Source organism: Schistocerca nitens, chromosome 2 (assembly GCF_023898315.1).
Source record: "Schistocerca nitens isolate TAMUIC-IGC-003100 chromosome 2, iqSchNite1.1, whole genome shotgun sequence".
NCBI classification, from domain to species: domain Eukaryota; kingdom Metazoa; phylum Arthropoda; class Insecta; order Orthoptera; family Acrididae; genus Schistocerca; species Schistocerca nitens.
The window spans coordinates 493,920,191-493,940,923 of NC_064615.1; the positions used below are offsets into that span (position 1 = coordinate 493,920,191).

General features: G+C 37.7%; 1 protein-coding gene across 1 annotated transcript in view; it reads right to left on the reverse strand.

Annotated features, from left to right (window-relative positions):
- LOC126236450 (integrator complex subunit 13) overlaps nucleotides 1-20,733 on the reverse strand; it is a 242,279-nt gene that overhangs the window by 202,230 nt on the left and 19,316 nt on the right. Inside the window, exon 5 of the mRNA XM_049945769.1 lies at nucleotides 716-806. Coding sequence (XP_049801726.1) covers nucleotides 716-806 — 91 coding nt within the window. The remainder of the gene's footprint in view (nucleotides 1-715; nucleotides 807-20,733) is intronic.

The following is a 20,733-nucleotide window of genomic DNA, read 5'->3' on the forward strand; positions in this document are numbered from 1 at the left end:
TGTCTATGTGTAGACACGTTCGGAGTACCAGGTAGAAGGACTGGTGGCGCGCGTAAACACGTTCAGAGCACACTGGTACAGGTACAAAGGTGCGAGCGTTAACACGTCCAGAGCAGTTAAGGGGTTAATATAGTGTATACAACATATTCCTCTTAAGCATGTAAATCACTAAGTGCATAATAGAATTATCTGTAAATGACTGAACCTTTTCCTTGTTAAGGTTGCAATTCTGTACAGTAAAAATTAATAAATGAAAGATGCATTTATTCAATAGCATAACATAACACCATTATGTAGAAATAATTTATTCCATCAACAGTCTTAACATATTTGAAGAGTTCAGATTCGTGACGCAATTAGTCTGATGAAACCAAAAATATCACATAAAAAACATGTAATATTGTCTTTATTCATTGTAGTAAAAATATCACATGAGAAACATATGGCATTCTTTTTATGCCTGGTAGTATTAAAACTAATATTTTTTTGAAATTCCAAAATGCTGTATGCAAAATTATGGACAGGGGAGTTTCCTTAAAGCACAAAATCTTACAAAACTGGATAAAGGTGACCCACTGATAAAGACCCATGACATTTGCTCCAAAAGAACTGATAACTTAGCATGGAATTATGTTAAATTTAACTCATTTGCAAACAAGTGCTGGTTACCTAATGCATCTTATTTTAATTGATACTGTTTTCATCAGACACTTACATCTCTAGGAGGATGTCCTGTCACTTGACTTTCTACATTGTTTGGGTAGACATTGATGATGACCAAGTGGCAATGATGAACAGTGATTAAGCTGAAAACAAGTATCAGTTCAGGAAATTTTGACAACATATGAAAAACTTATGCAATTAAATTTTCATGAACAGTTCATATAACTTGCGACAATTTGTAACAGAAATTTTATTTTAGAAAGTTTTTGATCACAAACGACATTGTTGTCCATAGAACTGAAAAAAAAAAACAGCAGCAGTAATGCCTGATAATTAATACTCCTTTTCTCAATTGTTTCCTATGTAGATTTGATAAATTATTTCTCTTAACATTTAGAATATATGTGAAGCAAATCAAACATTTTACATTGATGGCTTTTCAAAATCTGAATATTTAGGACAATGGAAAAGTAAGAAATAAAACATTACGAGTAAGATACAATAATAACAGTTGGGAAGTGTCGCATTAAGTTTAGAAACAAATAACGATATAGAAGTGACAATTTATTACTATACAGAAGTTTTTTCCTAACAGCTAACTAAATATTCAAAATCAAAATAAGTATTTTATTGTTTCATTATAAACAAATTTAAGTAAGCAGCCATTGCAGTTCAACAGAAGACTAAAATTGGCAACCTGAATATGTTCTACAAACTAAACCAGTCTTAATGCAATAAATTTGTAATAATACACTGGAGGTGGGTTTCATTGAATTATTAACTTTAGTAGCAGCTGTGTTGCTCAACATGATCAAAATTACTTTAATGTACAGGAGACTAACAAAGTACAAATAGTAATTTGCATAATGTAATTATTTAACACACAGTATTTCAAACATAAATAAGGCAACCTCGCCCATAACCTTAAAACGACTGATTAATCTTTAATCTATAGCATTATTCTCCAAAGACAACTCTACCACCACTTAAAAACCATTTTATTGGACAATAGCACTTCTGCACAAAGACAGCGTGTAACTTTCTCTTTATTAATATTGAATCCACACTATGGGAGTTTCTACCTTTTAATTTATTGTTATGGTTATAGGCTGTGAGCTCAGCAACAGAGTTTTAATCTGTGCGAAGGAAATAGGAAATTATATTTGTTTCTTGAATGATGGCGTTACAGTATCTAAATTTTAGAGCCATGTGGCACCCTCATACAGACCAGCATATTATGAGTGCTTGCCAATGGACAGTAAGGAATTTCTCAACTTTTGTAATTCATAATGTGAATGCTATAAATAAATAACATTTATAACTATTAAGGCAATGATTTCTTTATAAAAGTGTTGGTGAAAATGTGCTATATTGACTGACCAGAAATAATTATTGCAGTAATAACTAAACACCATTGTACAGAACATAGTAGTTTTCGAGTTACACTAAGGAACTTCCACCTCCACCTGCCCTTCCCTCCTACCACTGGACTAGATTAATGTTGCAAGGGTTTGTTTATATTTTAAGTTACCTCTTTGTGATATTCAGCTCGTAGCAGCCTGCGAACCACCAACTTGTTAAATATTCTTCTTATCTGTAGAATAACTTATTTTTTTTACTAAAAACCAGGACTTGACAATTCCGATCTTCTACTGCTTTTATTGCGCCTTACATTAGATGGTAAGTATCTTGTTATAGTAGCCCTTCTGAGTAATGAATAAAAGGCGTTTTTTTTTTTTTTTTTCTCAATACATACATGTATACATTACTGACATAAACAGGAGGAATATTTCATACAAATAATAAAATACATGAACTGGACTTGTCCCCTAATAAATCTCCTTACATAATAATTAAAACTTTATGTTCTCAATGATTATCCTGGATAACAAAAATAGATATAATTCTACTAATAAAGCTTTGACAGTATTATGAAAAGGATAGTTCCTACTCACCATATAGCACAGATGCTGAGTCACAGATAGGCACAACAAAAAGACTGTCACAAAATAAGCTTTCGGTCAATACGGTCATAGTAAAAAATAGATGACAGACACACCCACTCATGCAAACTCAACTCACACACAAGGTGAGTGTGTGTGTGTGTGTGTGTGTGTGTGTGTGTGTGTGTGTGTGTGTGTGTGTGTGTTTTCAAACATTTTTTTTTTGGACGACAAGAGACAGTGTGGTATTGGGTCGCCAGGCACAAACATCTCTCAATTCAGTTAACTTGCACATTGTGTGTAACTGATCCTCTTTTCTCTGGGTAATCAGCTATGTCGATCTCCCAAAAGCTTCTTCTCCAAGACTATAGCTGGTTAAAGGAATTTATTAAAATACTTCTCTATCCTTGAAATAATTTTGGTACTCATAAAATACTTTTCAGTTCAATACTATATATTTCCAACTTTCACAGACAATAACTTCTGCAAGCTAACTTATTCCTTACACATTAGACTGATTTACACATATTCAAATAGCATACATGTCTCTTGCTTCGTTCATAGCCAAGACTTGTTCATTAGTCTTTTTACAATCAACCGAGACACTAAAGAGCACAGAATACTACATAAAGTTTCCTTGTTCTTCTCGACTCATACACGGAGACTCTGTGGACCATACAGCAGGTACTTGTCTGCCGCCATACGGCCGCCGGTCCCTCTTTTTCTCGTCACTTCTTTTTTTTCTGCACATACAAATAGGCGATGCACGATGCACAGTAGGGCATATTCGTTTCTCCCAGTCACTTCTAAAATACTGGTTGTTCGAAATGGTGGAAGGCCAAGTGGTTCTAGAATTTACTCCGAAATTCTTGAAGCACTACAGTGTGTGTGTGTGTGTGTGTGTGTGTGCGTGTGTGTGTGTGTGTGTGTGTGTGTTTTGTCTAATTTTGACAAAGGCCTTGTTGGCTGAAAGCTCATTTTGTGACAGTATTTTTGTTATGCCTATCTGCAACTCAGCATCTCCACTATATGGTGAGTAGTAACTATCCTTTTCAAAATAGTGTTACACTCCATCCTGGATTTTCCGCTGTTTGATTTTACTAATAAAGCTGGTTCATTTGTATTCAAAATTAGTACGAGATTTCACTTCCAATCAACAAAATTATTTATTTCCAAACTTTGGCTTCAAAATATCTGGAAAATCTCATATCCTCAGAATGTAAGATGAAATACAGATGAGTAATGTAATTAGGGCTGGAAGCAAGAATCAGGCATGGGAGGGATACTTAAAACCAGGTGCAGCTTGTGGTTTCCACACTGGGTAAGCTCATGACATTTATCGATTGGAAGTGGAGGGGGGGGGGGGGGGGGGGGGGGAGGCAATATCACACACTAGCCAAACATTTACATATTGCATCTTCTTTCCGTTTCATAATCATCTTCTAAATAACATCAAAATCTAACTTCAAGGTAAAATCTGTAGGTAGCTTATTTACCTCCAGCATCACATTTTCTGACAGCTTACCACAACAAACTATACTAAAAGGCACATTTTGGAGAGATCTTCAATGCAGTATATGTTAGCTTCGCTCCATTCTTAATGTTTCTGGTATTTTCATTTCTAAACTTCAGACATTTAATGTTCTGTGTGCTCAAACCACAGTTTTTATGAGTTCACATGATGAAACAGCAATGTTTTCATGACATCACGAATCTTTTGCTGTCACTGGCTGACATGAACAACTCAAGCAACTGCCATGGTAATTTACACACCGTATTTATACTTGTGTATAAAAAAATACGCATTTTAAGTGATATGGCACACACAACCACTCAGCTGCATTGTACATTTCTCTGTTAAAATCGCATGTATATCTTGCCTGGATTTACACTGTTTTTGTTGTCGATTCATGTTTACATCATGTCTGGTGCACCAAGTTCCTTCACTTTTATCATAACCACATGTCCAAAATTTTGTGTGATAAGTTGCACACTGAATTCATATTGTGTTGTTTTCAAATTTGTGGTATGCTGTTATTATTCACAAGAACGTAAAACTCACTAAACTCATGCACAACAAACTCACAAAAAGAAACTTACTAATAACAAACATTACTACAGTCAGCAAGCAAGGAAACGAAAGTAACAGGGCATATTTCAAGCACAGGGTAAATTTCAAACACTTTTTCCTCTTATCATTCATGAAACTCTTGCTAGGTGGTGATACTTATGTTACCATACTCTAGTACACTCTGGTGAGACATTAGAAAACTTATTCCAACAGTGGATATAGCAGCTAATGTCAGAAACAAAAAAACTGTCTAAAGCACTATCAAAACAATAAAAGCACTATCAAAGCAACAATACTAAACATTGGTTAATGATGCATCAAAGCATATGAGAGATATACAGAGACAGGGAGTCAATAGCAAAGTTTCAGCAACTCTGTTCATTCCCTTATGGTGTAAGCAGTGGAACATGAAAATTGTTTACGTTGGTAGGAGGACACTCTTAAGCTAAAACACCACAGCCTTCAGGGTGCCCGTAAGAGCTGTACTCCAAGGAAGCCAAGCCCCTAAACCCTCGTTACATAGAGCTAAGCAGCATTTCAAGGCACAGCCTTAAGACTAACTGCTACCTATTCAAAAAATATCACTTGATATCACATATCAATAGTTCCAAAAATGTTGACCAGTGTTATTTAAAGCCATGTGGGAAATATATAAAATGTGTTCTGATAATTTAAATTCTGTAATACATTATTGAGAAATTTATTTTAATATATATATATTTTGGGGCAGCTACACCTCAGAGCCTTTAATTATGAGCCGCAACTGCCCATAACCAATGGTCTATCAGTGATAAAGAGCTCAGTCATGTATGTACAGTTAAAATAACCTAGGTTTAATAATTTTTGACCAATGCAGAATGCCAACACATGCTTGCACAACAACAGGATGTGAAAATGCGGCAATCATGAGGGAACATTTAAGAAATGCAAATCCCTGTTGCCATTTGACCAGATTGACTTCCATGTCAATTGTAACTGATTTAAAGTCCTTTGCATTTCAGACAGAATTGTCCCATTTCTCTGTTTCATGATTATTTTACGAACACGTGTGATTGCATTAATTGGATGAATCACACTGTTCATTGAGTAACCATCAGAAAACCTTACAATCATGTATCATTGTAATTTAATCAATCATCCTGCTTTGAACTAAGCAGTTTCTTGTAGTCATTTAAAAGCTATTGTATCACATGACCAAGCCTGCTTTCCATATTGCAAATCATTTTATTCATTACTGTGACTGATGAATGTCTTGGGTGAGTATCGAAGTCAGCAGAGTTTAAGAAGGAGTATATTGAACTTTAAGCCTCTAAGCCTGGGGGCCTAATGCAACATGTCGAAGAGGCTCTTCCAGTAGCCACTCAGTAAACAGGGAGCAAACCAGCTGCAGATCACGGCCCACAGAGGAATGAACAATGCCTGTTATCCAAGTTGAATGGTCATGCTCGAATCATTCCAGTGACTGACAGATAAGGCTAAGAAGAACAACCTTGGTCATCAAATTTCACTGAAGTTGACAATCATCATCATCGTCCCCGAAACTGATCATGGACCACAGGTTCTTAGTTGAGTGGAAGGTTCGAATCAGCAACTTTGAAGGGTTTGACAAGCTAGTCTGTGACTCCCTTGCTTTGTGCCATAAGGATGAGAACTGCAGGATCCCACTAAATGACTCAGAGATGTAGTACTCCTCCTACACAATTAGCTGACTGTTTGTGAGTGCACACAACTGTTTTTTTCAGATTAGGTGATTCTTCAGTCAAACCAAATAATGACACTGCTGGAGTCCCTGAAATTCCAGCATAACAGTATAAGACCCAATGAAAAATCCCCCCCCCCCCCTGTTTCCCAGATTACAGTATTTAACATCTTAATTCTTAATGATTAACTGTCAAAACATTCACAACAAAGGGCCAAAGTTCGGCGCAATGCTGAAAAGCAGAGGAGAACACCTAATACTAGATACAGAAAACTGCTTAAAATACAAAATTGATAGCAGTGAGATTTCTGGAGTAAATATAGTGTAAATTGAAAGGATAGACTAAGGCAAAATGGAGGTGGTGTGTTTGTCACAGAAGACAAAAAACTGAAATTCAATGACAGACATTGCAACTGTTTCAGATTATTTGCGCAAGACTCAATATCCACAGAGGACAAAATCGTATAACTGGATATTTGTATCAAACAATCCCTGACGTAACCATAAGTTTAGAAAAAAGAACTGGTTTTCAAATGTACTATTACAAAGAAAGATACAGAAATATTGTCCAGATTCATTCTTGCATTACTGCAGGGATGAGTAATAGACATCATGGTCAGACACAGTGAGAAACTACTGAAATTCCTAGAACTGAATAAGCCCCAAGACCCAACAGAATATGTGACAGATTCTGTACAAAATCTGCTGCTGAGGTGGCCCCTCTCTTAATCATAATACACTGCAGATTTGTAGAAAAAAAAAAAAAATGTGCCCAGTAGGTGAAAGGAAAAACAGGTGAAGAAGAGCAGCACAAGTGACCCACAAAACTACCGTCCATTCGCACTGATGGTCATCTCTTGTAGAATCCCAGAACATATTCTGATATCGGACATAATGAGGTATCTCTAACACAAAGACCTTTTCCATGCCAACCAGCATGCATTCCAAAAACATCGAACCTGCATAGTCCCACTCACAACTTTCTCATGTGACATCCTTAAAGCCTTGAATCGTGGCAATCAGGTGGGTGTATTGTTTCCCAAAACCAGGAAAGTTTTTGGTTTCAGTGCTTATAGTGACTGTACAATCATGTGGAGCATCAAAGAAAATTCATGACTGTAACACACCATATAGTGGAGATGCTGAATCGCAGATAGGCACAGCAAAGAGACTCTCACACTTATAGCTTTCGGCCATTAAGGTCTTTGTCAACAATACACAGACATACATACCCACTCACACAAATGCAAGTCACACACACACAACTGCAGTCTCAGGCAACTGAAACCACACTGTGAACAGCAGCACCAGTGCATGATAGGAGTGGCGACTGGGTGGGGTAAGAAGGAGGCTGGAGCAGGGAGGGGGAGGGATAGTATGGTAGGGGTGGCAGACAGCGAAGTGCTGCAGGTTAGACTGAGGGCACAGGAGACGTGGGGAGGGGGGATACTAGTGGAAAAGGAGAGAAATAAAAAGACTGGGTGTGGTGGTGGACTGATGGCTGTGTAGTGCTTAAATGGGAACAGGGAAGGGGCTGGATGGATGAAGACAAAGGTTGAGGCCAGAAGGGTTACGGGAACGTAGGATGTATTGCAGGGAAAGTTCCCACCTGCGCAGTTCAGAAAAGCTGGTGCTGGTGGGAAGGATCCATATGGCACAGGCTGTGAAGCAGTCATTGAAATGAAGGATATCATGTTTGGCAGCGTGTTCAGCAACAGCAACACTTGTTTCTTGGCCACAATTTGTCAGTGGCCATTCATGTGGACAGACAGCTTGTTGGTTGTCATGCCTACATAGAATGCACCACAGTGGTTGTAGCTTAGCTTGTAGACCACATGACTGGTTTCACAGGTAGCCCTGCCTTTGATGTGATAGGTGATGTTAGTGACCAGACTGGAGTAGATGGCAGTGGTGGGAGGATGGATTGGACAGGTCTTGCATCTAGGTCTATTACAGGGGTATGATCCATGAGGTAACGGATTGGCAACAGGAGTTGCATAAGGATGGACAAGTGTATTGTGTAGGTTTGGTGGATGGCAGAATACCACCATGTGAGGGGTGGGAAGGATAGTGGGCAGGATATTTCTCATTTCACGACATGATAAGAGGTAATTGAAACCCTGGCGGAGAACGTAATTCAGTTGCTCCAGTCCTGGGTGGTACTGAGTTAGGAGGGGGGGAATGCTCCTCTGTGGCTGGAAAGTGGTATTTTGGGAGGTGGTGGGAGACTGGAAAGATAAGGCATGAGAGACTTGTTTTTGTACAAAGTTGGGAGGATAATTATACTCAGTGAAGGCTTCATTTCATCCTGGATTTTCCATTGTTTGAAATTCATTACTGGATTGTCAGTTTCTTGGCAGAGAGAATACATCATGTTATACTGGATGGGAAGTCACTGACAGATGTATAAGTAACTTTCGGACTGCATCACTGAAGTGTAATGGGACCCTTGCTGTAAATGAAGTATATTATCAATCTGGTAGATAAAATCAATAGTAACCTCATACTGTTTGCAGTTATCTATAATGGATTATTATCTGAAAAAAGGATGCACAAACATCTGTTCACTCTTAATAAGATTTCAAAGTGATGAAAAGCTGACAACTTGCTTTAAATGTTCAAAAATGTAGGCACCTAGGCTCTCAATCATAGGTAAAGTACATGGCAGACTTCATTTCATTGGTAGGGTACTGGGAATATGCAGTGAGTCTACAATGGATCTGGCCTAGAAAACATTCAATAGAACCATCCTAGAATATTGCTCTAGTGCCTAATAGGACTAACAGGGAATATTGAACATATTGTAAGAGGGTACCATGAATGGCGACAAATTCACTTGACTTACAGGAGAGTGTCAGGGGAAATGTTAAAAAACATGAATAGGCAGACACTTTGAGACAATACATTGACTATCAGATGAAAGTTTAAGGAAACAGTAGTAAGTGAGGAACCTAGTAATATACTACAGCCTCCTACATATTGCTTCTGTAAGGTCTGTGAAGACTAAATTACATAAATTACAGATGTAACTAAGCAGTCATTTTTCCTGTGATCTACATACAAATGGAAGAGAAAGAAACCCTGTTGTCGAGGAGATAGAAATGCTTACTGAATGAATGTATCGACACTAATGTGTGCATAGATGATTATGATTCTAGTGACAACATTGTCTGTAGCTGATTACTGTGTAGTTTCACAGCAAGATACTATTAGTGTGGTACTGAACTTGCACTATTTTGATCTGTGTGAAATGCATTCAAATTTTACAAAATTTATGGTGTTTACTTACTTACTTACATTAATTGATCATGTTAGGTTAATCAAGTGGATTACACCTGAAACATTGTGATGAAGGAACAATGGAGCTTTAAGGCCACAGACAACAATGTCATTAGAGACCAAATAAAATAACTGATAAGATGGATATGAGAAAGGGTAATGGCCATGTCCTTTCCAAAGGAGCCCACCCCAGCATATACTGAATTAGGGAGCTCACAGAAACATAAATCTGGATGCAACTTTAAACCCTATTCCCCGCAAGTATAAATCCAGCACCTCAATCAGTGTAGCTTGTAGCTTCAACAAAATGACTGATTATTATGAAAACTAACTAGATAGTTACAACATCATAGGGACATTGATCAACGGCCATATTCAGCATGATGAAGGCATAGTTTGATGTCATGGATATAACTGTGAAACACACAGCGGTCTATTGCACAGTTTAAAAAAATAAAAACAAAACAAAATAAAAAAGAAAAAGGAAGAAAAGCACACTGGTTGTACTAACTTAGTTGCCTAAAAGTTCACTGATTATGTGGTAGTGATTGTGATTTTAAAGGGAATTAACTACATGGTCATTCACAGTATTAGACACACACACACACACACATTTTAATTCAATGATAAGAATGTTATAAATGCATTACACTCAGTACTTGTATGATTACCTTAAGTGATGAAATTTAGCTGTCATGGAGGTAAATTTAAAAGCTTTGTGCAAAAAGTTAAAACTGTGATATACTACATGTAGTTTATACCTATTACATTCAAGTATAGGAACAGGCACACATCTTGTTTTTTATGTTGGATTAAACCCTCAGAGCTACGTCTCCTGCCCCAACATCTAATAGTGCTAACTTTAAATCTGGTAACAAAATTCCCATCTTTATAGTAAATGTAACACATGGATTATGGTCATTTACATCATCTGCACGAATCTGTGGTAGCTGGCTTTAACTGACATCACGCATCTTTGATAGCTCTGCAATATTTAAAATTGTGATGATTTGCTCTACAGATACACTGTGAAGGATTCTTCTTCTGTAGAACAAATTCATTAGTAAGAATGGTATGTTCAACTTTCAAGATGGAATGTGGCAATAGTTTCTCTTCATGAACTTCATAATGATGTATACCAACCTTGGCAGTTGTCATGTCCCAAAAAGAGAGTAGGGAGAACACGTTTTGACTGACCAACTGCTTACCTACTTTGATGCAATCAAAGAGTGACTTCCTCGTGGGCAGCCTGCAGGTCTCCACCTAGTAAATTAACTACAAGCTAACTGGGATTTCAGGGACACAGAACTTGGCATAACTCTCAAGGAAACTCAGGACTAAGGGAAACCCCGGATAACAAAAATTCAATGGAAGTCTTCTCCTGGCACAACTGAATAAAGTTGCTCTATTTCAAGGCCTGTTATTGCTGTGTATTACTGTATGCAGTCTATGCAGCTCTACTAATCAGCTGCCTGTACTCTTGTGATCCCAAAACTATCTTCTCAATACTGTTCTTCTTCAGACAGTCACTCAAATATTTTAAGTCTGTGGCATGGTGACGACCGACACAATGGTAGTGCCAGAGACGACTACCAGACTTTGTGTGTCCCATTTTAGGGAACATCCCCTCTTTAAAGCATTCCTCAAGTTTCCAGAATGAGATTTTCACTCTGCAGCGGAGTGTGCGCTGATATGAAACTTCCTGGCAGATTAAAACTGTGTGCCCGACCGAGACTCGAACAAAAGGCAAAGGTCCCGAGTTCGAGTCTCGGTCGGGCACACAGTTTTAATCTGCCAGGAAGTTTCATTCCTCAAGTTTACGGAAGATTCTCTCTGATACATAATGAGCCTGTATGTGAACATTACCAATTTAGGTCAGATCACAAGGCACTCACACTGCGGTCACATGCTTGATACAAGACCAGAGTCAGGTGCACCCTGGCCACAGTTGCCGCTTGTGTGTATATTGCCTGTGTGCAGTACAGTGCCAGGCTGATGCTGTGTGAACAAACGATTGTGCCAACACTTCCTCTGCCTTCCCAATATCGATTACACAACATGGTATTTTACAATGTTTGTAGTTTTTTGCATTTTATATTGTTTTGCTATTCTTCTTCCCATTTCTACAGGATGTGACATGCTGTGTCTCTGTTATATCTATACTTAGGATGTCTAGTTCCAGTGCTTACATCCACATTGCTTCTTTAATTACCTTGTCTGCCAGTTCATTACATGGGATGTCTACATAGCTCGGTGTCCACAGGAAAATGATGGATATCTCCCTGCTGTGAAGGGCATATGGTTCATCATAGCTGTACCAGTTTTTAGTCCTCTATTTATGGTTATTAATTACATAGTAAAAATGCCATATTCTTTTTGTAGTGAACAATGTCTGATTCCATCCACAGGCATGAAACGTGTATTATGCATAGCTGATCACTCATTTTCTTTCAAACTACCTCTGTAAAAGAATCTTTGATGACTGAATAAAATATAGAGGGACAAAAATTGTGATCCATGTTGTCTTTGGTGCCACGCCATGGGCACATCCTTAGTACTAGTCACAAGGGGAGTGGGGGAGGCAGGGGGTTAACTGGTAGTTTTTGCATTTAGGTTATTTGGGAAAGATGAATTTCTTGCAGTCAACCAGAAGGAGAGTAGCGGAGAGTAATTAGTGTACTACTGCTACTTCCCCTTCAGCTGTTCCAGTCCCGTTGTGTGGAAAGAATAACTGCTGGTAGACCTGTGTGAGCTGAAATTCCTCTAATTTTCCCTTTGTGGTTTTTCATAACATTCACACAGGAGGAAGTAATATATTGGTTGACTCTGCTAGGAATCCACTCTCTCAGAATTTTAACAGCAAACCAGACCATGATTGAAAATGCATCTCTTATAGTATCTGCCGCTGAAGTTATGTGAGCATTTCCACGACACATTCACAGCTACTAAATGAACCTGTGATAAAATGCACTGATCTTCTTTAGATCTTATTTTCTTCCTCTATCAATCCCTGACTCAAAATCAATATTCAAGTATTAGTCAAACGAGTGTTTTGTAAACTATCTCTTTTGTTAGTGGTCTACCCTTTGTGAGGATTCTTCCAAGAAATTTAAGTCTGGGGAACAGCATCGTCTGTGAACAACCTCATGGAAATTCCAATGTTATCCACTAATGATACAGGCCTATAGTTTTTTATGCAGATTCAAAGACCCTTCTAGAAAACTGGAATGACCATGCATTTTCTTTTTTCAATCATTGGGAACACTTCCGTCCTTCAGCAACCTATGGTACAACACTGGTCATCCTGCTCTAAGGTGTTCATTAATAGCTGGTTCTTTGAATTGTTGAACAGGATGGGATGACAGGGGTGATTTGACATCTGTATAATCGTAATTGTGTAGGTAATTAAATTAAGTCTGGCATCATATTTTCGTAGGGTTATTCCCATTTCCACAAAGAGGCTCTTGATGGAGCTCCTGCAGAAATCCCAATTTATGAAATGTATTCTGTTCTGGTGGACAGGGTCTAACAAACCCAAAGTGAGTGGTGCTCCTGGCCACTAAACTATGCCGTCATCTTCTAAAAAGAATGAAAGCAGTGTTTTATAAAATGTTTCTAAAACAGTTCAAGCTGCTAACAAGGAAAAGTTACAGAGGAAACGGAGCTTGTTGAGATTCTTCATGCAAGCTGTCTCAAGTTATCTTATGAGCAGTTAACATGGTAACTGCTCAGTATCAAAAAGAAATCCTAGAAAATGATACTGGTCCATTACCTCCAGCAATTTGTATCTAACTATAGTTCTGGAAGATGATGGGTAGACCATATTTTACAAGTGTTCATGACAAGAGAATTTAGCTGGTGAAAAGTTGTCCACAGTTTTGCACCCATTTCTGAGACTTATGTATAGCTGGAAGTTAATATGGGTTGATCATATAACTAATGAGAAGGTGCTGAAGAGAACTGCGGAGAAAAGAAATTTGTGGTAAATTTCACTAAAAGAAGTGACTGATTGATGACACACTGTCTGAGACATTAAGAATCATCCATTTATTATTAGAGGAAAGTTTGGAGCATAAAAACTGCATAGGGAGACTAAGCAATGAGTACAGTAAGTGGTTTCAAATGGATGTGGTTGCAGTAGTTATCCAGAGATGAAGAGGCTTGCACAGGATAGAATAGCATGGAGAGCTGCACCAAACTAGTCAATGGACTAAAGACCACAGCAGCAACAACAACAACAACAACATTTATAGCTGTCTGGAGTTGGCATTCAGCAGGGCATAATGAGGTGGAACTATAATTTAAACAACGGTTGTTGAAGTGTATGATGGTGTGACTGTATGGATCATCATGTCTACTATGTCATTTATTGTAGCTACAAAAAGTGAAGTGTTCAAACTAATCCCTGTGTAACTCCATTACCCTGCACATGTTCTATGCTGAGGATTGTGTGTATTCAGTACAATCAAAGTGATAAAAAAAATATTATAAAAGATAAACATATTTCTGCAAAAATTCAACTTGTGAGTGTTTATAACATCTTACACTGCCATGTTGTTTTAACACTTTCGTAAATCAAAACACAGCAATTGAATTTTGGTGTTTACTATGCCATGTACAGGGTGATTTTGCTATATTGGGACAAACTGTAGGAAACAACCCCCGTGCGGATAAGAAGTAAAAATGGTCATATGGACCTATTGCCAGAAATGCTTTCCATGGAAGATACACCCACTTGAGGGCAGGTACAAAAGGCCTTCGTCGGTCACCAAGCAGGTAGCCCACAAGCAGGGAGTAGGTCAGATGACCATGTAGAACATTCTCCAAGACAACTGCCACATCTGTCTCACTTACAACGTGTGCAGGCCTTATTCCAACTAGCATAAAGGGCAATGGTTTTGTCACATGTTAATGAAACGGGCCACCACAGTGCTAGGATTTCTGTTATCCAATCCCATGGTACAGTGGCAGTGAACCATTAGCACACGGTAAGTCTCAGTGTAGGGGCGAGAATTACATACGACTGCTTCTTGAGAGTGGAGCTGAAATACTACTACAGACAGAACATTCCAACTTGCCTCAAGGTGTGGGCGAGGATTACTGGTGACTGCCTCTTAAGAGTGAAGCTGAAACACTAGTACAGACAGAACATTCCAACTTGCCTTGCTTGTTCTCATGTGTTCTTTCCACCACTAAAAACCTACACTGTCACAGATCTTTTACCTCTAGTTTCTAGCAGATTTACCCATCTTGGAATCCATTTCCAGCCTTATGTCCATATGACCATTTTTTCTCTCCATCCTCTGATGGTTTGTTTCCTGCAGTTTTCTCCCATTTAGCAAAATAGCCCTGTATACAAGGCACCCATGCCCATGGGGCAAGGGAGTCAGGAGGCCACCCTTCACTTCTCTGGGAAAGAAAAAAAAATATTGTAATCAAGCATTTTTCTTTAAAGAAAATGATTTAAAAGTTGGTATTACGCAGGTTTTTAACAGGGTCATAACTGGAACTTTTTTATGGTTACTTACAAATTGCCCTGTATAATCGAAAATTTGTAACTGTATGAGATAATCAATGTTGGTTTGAGATCTTCAGAATCCACATTGAAATGAGGAAAGATTTCTAGATTCCAAACATCAACTAAGCCGTCCATGGACCATCCTTTCTAACTACTAAACCAATTAGTTGTTAGACTGATTAGTCTATAGCAGTTTCTATTTTTTGTGTGTTGTCCTGGTTTTGGCGTAAGTATTATGATACTCTACATTGGTATGTAAATTTGCTGTCTTGCCATATCCTGTCAAAAAAATTAAGATGGATTTTCTTTACTATTTTCAAGATGTTGAAGCATGTGATTATGTATGTTGTGTAGTCCTGGGTGCATATCCCTACACTAATTTAAAGTGATTTTTTAGTTCCCTGTCTGTTGTAAGTATATAGTTCTTTTGAATTAATGGAGAGACTATTGCACTCTGATAAGAGGCAGTCTTGAATGAAGTCAGGATATTATTTATCAGATGCAGACATTTTTGCATAGTACAGTTCCAGAAGTTCAGCAATGTCATAGATATTGCTTTAAATTTCTCTTTTCTGAAGGATTCCTTTGATTCTACTGATGAATTGATGGCCACTCATACACTTTAATTTGACCCACATTTGGAAAGTCACGATATGTCATTTTATGGAAGAAACATTATTCCCCAACATTATTTTTTCTGTTATTTACATAAGTAACATGCTTTTGCCCATAATCTTTTAATAATGTTTAATGGTCAGTACAGTGCTGGCATTTATGTTGTCACACCCTTCACCATGTAACATTGAGTCAAGATAGCTGTAACAGAACCTGAATAGCATAAAGTTATCATTAAAAATGCACGCCGTGCAATTTTTTTCGATTTGGTCGGTCATAATAATAGTAACATGCTTTTGAATACCATTAAAATATAACGGCGATACCTGTTTAGTGTTATTGGAAATAATATGTAGTAAATTAATGAGTAAGATAGCCAATCCTATAAGAAGAGGTAAAATTGGGCATATTAAGGTGTTTTGCTTTATATCGACTAAGCCGATGATACGGAGTCTTTTTCTTCCGTTTACTCTTAGGAAAAAAAAAGTAAAGAAGTGCTAATTGTGCATTGTGAAAAATATAGGGGCGAATTTTAAATAGCTACAGTGTATAATCAGACTAACAAATGGACATTCAGTTACGAGAAATAGTGGATAGCAAAGTGTGGTCATTAAACTGAGTACACCTACAGGGTGGTCAATTCCGGGATAAGTCTATTCGCATCTCACGAGGGACGCGGTATTGAGACCGGGGTTTTTTTTTTTTTTTTTTTTTATCGCGGAGAGCGGGCTTCAATTTATAAAAAGGAGAAAAGCTGTATCATTATCATTGACTGTTGGTGTCAAGCAACCAAAACTGTTCATCAAAGGGTTTCGGTGAATGAGTGGTGAATGCGAAATAAAACTGTGAACGAAGTTATGTTAAATAAAGCAGAAGAGACAAGACAGTTTGGTCGTATCTGTTATTATTCCATAAACTGTAACATTTCTTCTCATTGTACGAAGCCTTTATAGACAATTGTTATGACAATTTGCTTTGAAGGTATCTCGTTACGAGTTAAGTTTTGGGGACCTGGTCAAGAGGGGATAGTTCGTAGATCCTAACTACTGCAGCTATTCTGGAATCAGGTGCTACCGTGACCGTTGTGTGTTCTCAATGGCTTAAGGTCATCATATCTCATTGCTCTAAGATCGACGCACCTTTCCTCTTGGTGTAACGGTGTCTCACAGTAACAACGACAACACCGCCGACAAAGGAGGATACAGTAGAAGTGGCGCCACAACGTGCGGCTCGATTGAGGAGGATTGCTGCATCGAGTCGAGTGTCATCCGGATTCACGAACCCTAGAGTTGGAAAATATTGTAGCAGCCAGTGAGTCTGTCCAATGGGAGAGGTATTCTTCAATAATAGCTAAAAGTGAGCGATACTACCAGGTATGATTAAAATAACAGTATAATTATAAAAAAAGGAAGTTGAGACTTATGATTTGGTATATATAGTGAAAATAAGTGTATGTCTTGGTAGTGAACAATCATGTCAAAACGAATGAAAAGAATACATGATAATGTGCAGTTGAGTAGAGTAATGAGTAGAGAGAGAGAGGAAAGTGAAGAGGATATGGATGATGCATCCCATGAGCTCAATGTGGGACAGGAGACATGTACAGATAATAATACAGTTATTGATTTAGAGCCGTTAGGAGATTCAAATACAATGATAAGTAAGGTAAGCAGCGTGGGAGAACATAAAGATCTTGAGGTTTCGGAAGTAGATCAGCAAGTTGATCCTCAGAATGGAAATATTAATCAAAAAATGTTTGTATGCTGGTATCAATAAATACTCAAATGGGTGTAATGAATGGAGGACTTGGTTCACTAGAAAAAGATAATAAGCAATTAAAAGAGGACAATCAAAACTTAAATGAAAAATTTGAGGCCAAATTTGGTTCATTAGAAGTTAAAATGGATTCTTTGGAAAGCAAACTGAACACCTTTGATTATAAACTGGAAAATACTAAGAAAGAATTAAAGGCAGACTGGGAGACTCAATTAAATGCGAAATTTGGAGAACTAGATGTAGAGTTTTCTAACACCTTAGAAAGGCAATACAATAATTTAATGGGAAAACTTCATGACGTAGAAAAGAAATATGAGGTAGTTTCGAAGAGTTATGATGGACTGTCCAAGTGAAAGCAGCTGCTTCAATGCTAGCGCACAGATAGAAGAGCTTTCGAAACAAATAGTCGAGTTTGAGTCCGATGCTCATAAGGGGATTGACAAGTATTTAGTAGATCAAACTAAAAGACTTGACGAAGATCTATCTGAATGGATAGAAATAAAAGGAAATGAAATTGTAGACAAGGTTAAGACTACTATTGGATCCCAGCCAAATGAAAAAATCAATGAGCACCTAAGTAGAAATGATGAATTAATTAAGCTCTTCACTAGCGAAATTCAGAAAATAAAAGACCAAATAGTTGATGAGTTACCTAAATGGCAAAAGGAAACCAATCATAAATTGGCGGAGTTAGAACGAGAGTCATCACAAAATTTGTTGACAGAGGACAAACGTTCGGAGAATAGGTCGAAAAACAACCGAACATGTGATAATACGAAGTACAATTGTGGTGAAAATTTGCATTGGGGAAGTTGATGATTCGGTTGGTAAAGATGATGATTCTTTTGGTCAGCGAGGATATTTGTCTTCATTAAAGGTGGAGAACAGCATTTTTGAAAGTAGACAATTCCCAACATTCTCCACTGAAAAGAACAACCTGCATCTGAAAATCTTTATCAATAATTTCAAAAGAATATTTCCACGTAGCTGGTCAGAACATGACTGACTTCAATTTATAGTATCCAAAATTACCGGAGAAGCCGCATTATGGGCCGCCAAAGTAAGTGAAAGTTGCCATACTTGCACTGAGTTTGAACAACTTTTTTTGGCTAAATACTGGTCGAGTAAACAAGAGTAATTAAGAAAAAAGGTTTACCAACCTGAGTATTTTAACAGTAAAAGGAGTACTTTAAGGCAATATTTTGAAAAGTACATAAAAGACACATTATTGGAGTGATCCAATTTCTGACAAGGAAGTGATCAGAATTTTGAAGGGAAGGTTGCCCATAAATATACGTGAAAAGTTAATAAATGTTCCTAACCACGATGTAGAACAATTCTTGTCGGTGATTGACTCTATAGATATGATTATGGAAGACGCAAGACAAATGAGTAGAAATCAAATGTCGACTCACACTCATAGTAATACGAATAATTATAATAATAATTTAATGTATTATTATTAAATAATACCGAAAACCGGGTCAAACCCGCATCACAGGAGTGTGGACAATCTTCGTCCTATGGTTGCATTAAAAACAATGATTATAATAAATATAGAAGAGATACTTACTGTGCTAGAGGTAAACCTCATTATGGTGACGCGAATGTGCATAGTAGTGATATTAATAAGAGTAACAGGTACCCAAGTGATGAACCCAATTGTATTCGACCTTGGGAAGATAATTCGAGGCATAATGTTCATCAGCAGGATGGAACAAATGCCTCAAGTCCTCATCCAGCACAAGGAGTTATACCAATGGGCGAAGGAGCCTCCAATGTGCGACCATTGAATACCATAACTCGGATCATACTGTACGGATTGTGGAAGTTCATGAACCCCCATCGATGACTCAATGAGATAGATTAAACTAATACCAGTCACCAAATGCCTTCCCAGGATGACTGGAAAGGAGAAGGAAGGCAGGCATCAATTTGAACTGAGAGTATTAAGGTACAATAATGATCAGGATATAAGGAATGAATTAATTAAAGAAAAACGTGAAGTTTCTAATAAATGCGGACAAATTTTACAGGCAATCATTCCAACAAGTTTAAATAATGTTGATGTTGAAATATTAATTGATACTGGAGCGACTATTAGTGTCATGACGCTGGACTGTTTAAAACAGATAAGCCGAGGGGTAAAAATGCCCACTTTTCCTATCACAGGATGTACCATGTCTGGTGCGTTCAGCACGAAAATGCAAAAAGTTGTGAAACAGGTACGTGTCGACGTTACAATACAGGGGGCTCAAATAGAAAGTACATTCCTGGTTGTTCCTAAAATGACAGTACCATGTATCTGGGGTTTGGATTTTTTATGTGAGACCGGTGCAATCATTAATTTAGAGAAAGGTGAATGTATATTTAATTCCAATGGTAATGTTTTGACAGCCACCCTTAGAAAGGGCCGAGTAATTCCAAATCAATTGTGTATGAATCTAATGGTAAAATATGTCAGTATTGATGATGAAAATGTGTATGATATCTGCCTTATTGAATGTTCTGAAGAAATGATGGATAAAATGTCATTGCAGGAAAAGGTGTTAGAATCAGAATATTTATCTGTTATCCAAAGGGACGAATTGTACTACTTGTTGGAAGCATATCAGTCGATTTTTAGTAAACGTCCGGGTATAATAAAAGACTTTGAATACCATATAAAGACGTATGCACATAAACCCTTTTGTCGTACTTCCTATTCTATCCCATGGACAAAGAAAGAAGTAGTCAGAAAGGAAATCAATAAAATGTTAGAATGGAGTATTATTGAGCCCTCAGATTCCGAATATTGTAACCCACTTGTGGCGGTAATTACACCCAATGGTGACATCAGATTGGTGTTGGATGCCAGAGAGATCAATAAGATCATTATACCTGTACAAACGCGACCGGAGAACCTAGAAGAGTTAGTACAAAAGTTTTATGGTGCCCGCTTCTTAACTTCTTTGGATATGCGTAGTTCATACTGGCAAACTAGAATATCGAAAGAATCTCAAAAATATACTGCATTCGTTTTTCTGGGCCAAAGTTACCAGTTTACTGTCATGCCACTTGGGTTGAAAATAGGCAGTGGTGTTTTCATATCGGCATTAGATACCGTACTGGGCAGAGACCTTTTGAATGAAGTTTCTTTATATGTGGATGATTTGCTAATTGCTTCTGA